Source organism: Branchiostoma floridae, chromosome 11, assembly GCF_000003815.2.
Source record: "Branchiostoma floridae strain S238N-H82 chromosome 11, Bfl_VNyyK, whole genome shotgun sequence".
NCBI lineage: Eukaryota > Metazoa > Chordata > Leptocardii > Amphioxiformes > Branchiostomatidae > Branchiostoma > Branchiostoma floridae.
Genome location: NC_049989.1, coordinates 1,774 through 8,114, shown reverse-complemented (window position 1 = coordinate 8,114; position 6,341 = coordinate 1,774). Strand labels below are relative to the sequence as shown.

The following is a 6,341-nucleotide window of genomic DNA, read 5'->3' as shown; positions in this document are numbered from 1 at the left end:
TATGCCATACAAATAAACCGCCTCATGGCATGACGCACCAGGTTTGTACTGAAGAGTCATGAGCTGCATATCTGGACAGATTCATTTGATGAATGAATGAAAATAATGATATTTATGATAATAACGTTAGATATTAGAAGATAACCACAAAGTGAAACTACGGACTTGCTGTTGTGTCCTTTGTCATTACAAGCAAGCGATGATTGACGTGACTATGTGACGTCATTTGTGACTCACCAAATCGCTCCTTTAAACACACCTAGCAACAGCCTCGCTCATTAGACTTAACACAACTTTGTAAATCTGATTGATTGGTCATTCGTTAAAAAGCAGCTTTCCGCCACCCGTTACTATTCGCGATGACAATGGCATGCTGCAAATCTCCAAAATTGTGACTAAAAGGTAATTAAGTTCTTGGATACCAGGTGTGTTTTGTGTCTTCCCAAGAAACAGCCGATAAAATAGTAACGGGACAAACTAGCGGGCCAGTTGTGGAAAACAGGGACAGCGCTTCGGTACACGATCTTCGGGAAATACTCCGCTCATGAGGTAGGTTATCAGAATATATATTCGAGACAGGCTTTCAAAAATACGTTATTTATTTGGCATAGTCACGCATGTGTCGCACAAACTTCAACTTGTCTTGTTACCGAAAAGACTGCCTTAGATCTTTGTCGGCGGTTAGTTCTGTTTCTGTCACAACCTGCTTGAAGAAAAAAAAAACTTCGACTTCCTATGGCAAATGTGACCGCGCTCTTTTACACAACTTCATTAAACCAAGGAGCTTTTAAATGTTGGAGCGCTTTCACTTTTCACCATCATATACGTCAGAAACGGACTGTCTCTTGTCAAAAATCAGTGTTATATACAACTTCACATCTCATTACAGTTGCACCTTTTTTTGGTGAATTCTAAATAACGGACCATTGAAATTGTGGGCTTGTTTTGCCTAAGCGGTCAACATATGAAAGCACCGAGTAGAACATTAACGTTAAATCCAAGGCCGACCTTGATGGCACAATGTTGCTTTCATACTCCGCTCGTGTAGTACCAGCTGTTACATACGCATGTCATTCACTTATACCGTACCCACAGTGGAAGGATGGCGCTCGGTGTCTATGCTGTCCTCGTCATCGGCTTAATCTTAACGACGAGTCAAGTCCATGGAGGTACGTACGGCCCTTAATATGAATGAATGAATGAATGATAGCATCTCGTATGTCGCTACTGTGTCTTAATTTTATTTTCCTGTTCCTGTGATGCATTATCGTGTGTCTAAAGGCGGTATCTCACTGCACTTGGGGCACTGCGGGGCTCGAAAGATTACTCAACGAATTTCGACGAACGAATTTTCTTACGTTTCCTATTTCAGCTTTCCTTCCTGCCGACTGTCTCTACACCGTCACGAACGGCGGAGACTACCTAGCGGTTTTCTACGGTACTGCAGCAAAACTTTAGGTTTTGATATCTTTTTTTCTATTTCAGCTTTTCTTCCCGTCGACTGTCTGTACACCGTCACGAACGGCGGAGACTACCGCGGGAACGGGCTTCCTAGCTTATCTCTTGTATCGAGTGTGATTTTTAAAATTTTCCACGGGTGGCCAATTTACTCCTCTGCCGGCTAAACTCCTTCCCCAGCGTATGAGTCTTATGCCACGCAAGATCTGCTTGGAGATTACTTCCTAGCGGCTTTCTATGATACTGCAGCATTTTTTCTTTAATTTCAGCTTCACTTCCCGCCGACTGTCTCTACACCGTGACGAACGGCGAAGACTACCGTGGAAACGGGCTTCCAATAGCTAGCGGCTTTATACAGTACTGCAGCAAAATTTCAGGGTTTTATGTCTTTTTTTTTAAATCTCAGCTTTCCTTCCCGCCGACTGTCTCTACACCGTGACGAACGGCGGAGACTACCGCGGGAACGTCAGCGTGACGGAGAGCGGACTGTCCTGTCAGCCGTGGGGCTCACAGTCCCCCCACCGGCACGTCTACACGCCTGCAGACTACCCGCAGGTAGGGTAATTAAGGATTAATGACCCGCCTGTTCCTTGGTGTATATGGTGTCATAATGCCTGGTCCTTTGCTATAACCACCGAATAAAACCACCGAGTGAGCGAAGCGTTATTGTTGATTTAAGTCAACACCGGCCTGGCCGGAATCTATGTGTTACAGCCGCGTCATAACCAACATGGAATGGGGCCTTCTGATTGGTCCACGGCGCCTGGCTATATGATAATAGTTTATTTATCACAAGTGCTAGATTTTCATGTGTAACAAAACTTTTACTATAACAAGTTTTGTCATATGTTAATATAGGGTTAATGACATGCTTTGAGGTGTATACCATGATACGGTGCCATAATTCATGGCCGTTTCCTATAACCACCGAATGAAGCGACCGAGTCCGCGTAGCGAACGAGGTCGTTTATGAGGTGGTTATAGGAACCGACCAATGGCTTTTACAATGTGGACAATGTGGAACCGCAATCAAATTCTAAATGGATCCCACCTTTCCTCAGGGCGGACTGGAACAGAACTTCTGCCGCAATCCTGACGGCAAGAACAGGCCCTGGTGCTTCACAACGGACCCTAGCGTCCGCTTCGAGTACTGCAACGTGTCACTTTGCCAATGTAAGTAAGGCACTTAGTCTCACTATAATCTCCTTGAAGACGTGTTTTTTTCCCGTTTTAATGTCAACATGTCTTTTTTTAGATTGCCCGAATTATAACGTTTATGAAGGGCAGGCATCCAGGTGAAAAATATTAGAAGGTGATTCCATCTCCATAACTGGATAAATTTAGAGATTTACTACTGTGTCTCTGTCTGTGTTTCCGGATTCTTATAGTCAATATAACCCAAGAACCCCTAGATGGACTACGCTGATATTTGGTATGTAGGTAGGTGTTGGAAAGACAAAGGTCAATGTCGATTTGGGGCTTTCTGGTAAGTGACCTTGGTACTGCAGCAAAACATCTGGGTTTTTTTTATTTCTTTGAAATGTGTACTTTGCACCATTGCAGTTCAGTTCCACCAGTTCAACGGCTATTTCTACAAGTACGTGACGGACCCACTGAGGTTCACCCAGGGGAATGACTACTGTCGGGCAGAGGGCGGCTACCTCGCTTCCATTCACTCTGCTGAGGAGAACGACTTCGTCTATTCCGTCGCCGGACCGACCGCCGGTTGGATAGGCCTGACCGTAACAAACACGGTAAGAACAAGGTTAAGGAGCTTCTATCAAAGGAGGTTTGATGAAACCTTCTTGGTTAAGGTGCTATTCAACTGCACTTGGGGCGCCCCTGAGGCACTGCGGGTTTCGAAAGATTACTCAAGGAATTTCAAAGATAAAGAACGAATTTTCATACGTTTTGTGTATTTTGTTGTCTTCTAAGTCATATGCAATACGCAATATCTAAATTATAAATTATAAAAGCGACAGAAATAACAGAACAGTGCCGCAGTGAACCTGCCTTGCAGTGCCGCACCAGTGCAGTGAGATACCATCTTAAGATCTAGACCAGCCTAAGAACTAGATAGCTCTTGGGCATACCTCGAGCACGTAAAAGAAGCCGCCACACTTATGGAAAAGAGTAGGGGTCATTTCTGGTGTGGGTTGAACTGGGTTCAATCAAAAACATTCCGGCAAAATGGGGTAGGGGATTCCCGAGCAGCCTTCGTAACCCCAGCTTGGCTTATTGAGTTAGTTAGTCGAACTTGCCGAAGCACATCTTTCTGACTTAAGAGAAGAGGTACTGCTACGCGTATACGGTGTTAGGTCAGTGCCCATGTGGCTTTACACTGACCAAACTCGTCAAAAAAGAGACAAAAACTCAAGAAGTGGTTGGTAGATCGTAATGATTTTCTTGTATCTTTTCTATCTGTTCTAATGTGTACAGCGAGTGCTTGCGTGGCAGGATGGTACGTCTGTGGACTACCAGCAGTGGCATCCGGGCGAGCCGAGGTACTTCTACTCGCTCGCCTGTACCACCATGTGGTCAAATAAAGGCGGTAAGTCTTCATTATGCTATGTTGTCGTCATGTTCTGTATGTCATGTTTGTTCATTAGGTGTCCTCCTGCGATGTGTTATGATTTATGATTTTCTCCTGGTCAACCCATGGAGATGTACAGGTGATTTGGAGCTTTGTATCGTGTCATGTTATCGTAATGTTTTATATGGCGTCGTAAGTTCGAGTGTGTCGTTTAACGATAATGTTTTCAGCATCTTTATGGATACATTTTGCTTCAGAAGACACGCACAGGTACAGACAGACAGGCACACACACACACATATGCAAGTAAAGTGTATCGAATCTTGCTTTCCCGGTGCATAGAAAAGCAATATGAAACTCTAAACCTTCCGAGGAAAACGTAGAAAAGTTTCTTGTTTATTTCTTATCAAATATTCTTCCTCTCTCCTCAGGAAACTGGGACGACACCATCTGCGGTGGTCCCGCAAATTTCGTCTGCAAGAAACGTGAGTGACTCTATAAACATTCTATCTTCACCATGACACTAAAAATTAAACATGTTTGCTTGGATTTGATTTTGCGGTAGGGAGAAAATGAGGTTTTCGAAGTGTTTTTGCTAAGTTCGTGACTGAAGAAACATTTTCATGGTGGTTTTAAGTTCGCGATTAAGAGATTACAACCATTTCCCCTTTTACGGTAGATCATGTAGAGAGTAATTTTGTGCTATGTATTTCGAGCCGAAAAGATAGCGATCTTGACACAGTAACGTATGGATAATGGTAGAGCCCAAAAAAAAGAAATCCATTACATGGAATAAGATATATCGATATACTGTGTGAATCGTCTTATATCAAAATGCAATTCAACATTAACCCCTACGTACACGTCCAATCTGTACCTACGTGAAAATAGAGGTATCGGTTTTAGCCGGTCTGTTTATCTATCTAATATGATATATTATATATGATATATCATTTACCAAATCATATCATATATCATATTATGTTACATAGATTAACCCAAACTCTACATATTTCAGGAAGGAATTAAATCTCAGATTTCTTGTTTGTGTATTCCCTCCCCAGCGTTTGACAAGTGCCAGTCCGGTATCGTGTCGTGTCCGGCCGGCTTCTTCTGTGACAACTTTCCCGGAGAGTTCACCTGTTACTGTGACTTCGGTAACTACCGGGACGGGGAAGTTTGTAAAGGTATGGAAACAATTTCACCAAGAATGTTACGTTGTTTGTGTATTTGTAAGTGTGTGTGTGTGTGTGTGTGTGTGTGTGTGTGTGTGTGCGTGCGTGCGTGTGTGTGTGTATGTGTGCGTGCGTGCGTGCGTGTGTGTGCGATGTGTCGAAAATTCTCGACCATGTATATTTTGTGTGGGTGTGTAGGGAATACTGTTACCTCTGCTGTCTTTTCTTGGCAGTCCGTGTTCAACCGGAGCCCCGGTTTGGAAATGTGGCCTAAGCCTAAGCTGGAGCACCAGAACCAATACATGCATTTACTATTGACTTTCTACTATTTTAGATACATTCGTGTTCTTCTCACGATAACCATAAAATCTTTCTCTTGTGGTCCCCAGCGTTTCACGTCTGTCCTCAAGGCTGGGTCCGGCTCGAAGGCCACTGTTTCCGCGAGTTTAACCAGACTCGGCTCGGCTACTCTGACGCCCGGGCCTCCTGCGCTCGCGAAGGCGCCCGCCTCGCTGCCGTGACCAACAGCTCCACCTACCAGTTCCTCACGAACTACACCCACACGGAGGAGGACGTTTGGATCGGTCTGCACTACGAGCCAGGTCATGGAGCATTCCTGGCGAGCGATGGAGTTAACATAACGACGAGTATGTTTTTCTCTTCTGTAGGAATTTCAGATCAAGAATAGTTTAATGGTAGAAATTTAGAAATTTGTCAGGATAGATTAAGACACACAGTGTATTGCGATTTTCAACTGTTAACATGATGACTTATTACTGTAAATGGATTTAAGTTCGCGGGGATTTAATTTCGCGGTAGCGGGAAAAATGACTTTTCGCGGTGGATTTAAGTTCGCGGTAACAGCATAGACTGCAATCTAAAACCATAATAGAAAAATGTTCGCGGTGGATTTAAGTTCGCGGTGAAGTTGTCACCGCGAAAACCGCGAACATTAATCCACCGCGAACATTTCTGCATTTACAGTATTCTCAGTGACAGTAGGTAAACAGCAAAATTGTTGTGGTTGTTCACATTGTTGTGAAACATGGGTCAGCAAGTTTCCTTGCTGTTTCAGTATCAGGGCATATTTTCTTCACGTAGGGGTTGATATTCCTTCCCTTTCTCGAGGCACCTCCTCGAACAGGGGAACCCCACTATACGTCCCTTCCGAAAGA

The 6,341-nt window shown here is 44.0% G+C and overlaps 1 protein-coding gene across 1 annotated transcript; it reads left to right on the top strand.

The window, feature by feature from the left end:
• The first annotated feature begins 265 nt into the window (after window positions 1-265).
• On the top strand, window positions 266-5,869 carry LOC118426301 (plasminogen-like). The gene is made up of 9 exons (XM_035835600.1): window positions 266-549; window positions 1,096-1,169; window positions 1,865-2,013; window positions 2,520-2,631; window positions 3,022-3,212; window positions 3,898-4,009; window positions 4,423-4,476; window positions 5,056-5,178; window positions 5,556-5,869. Exons 1-9 carry the CDS (start codon window positions 545-547, stop codon window positions 5,852-5,854), a joined length of 1,119 nt encoding a protein of 372 aa, XP_035691493.1. The 5' UTR covers window positions 266-544; the 3' UTR covers window positions 5,855-5,869.
• The last annotated feature ends 472 nt before the right edge of the window (window positions 5,870-6,341 follow it).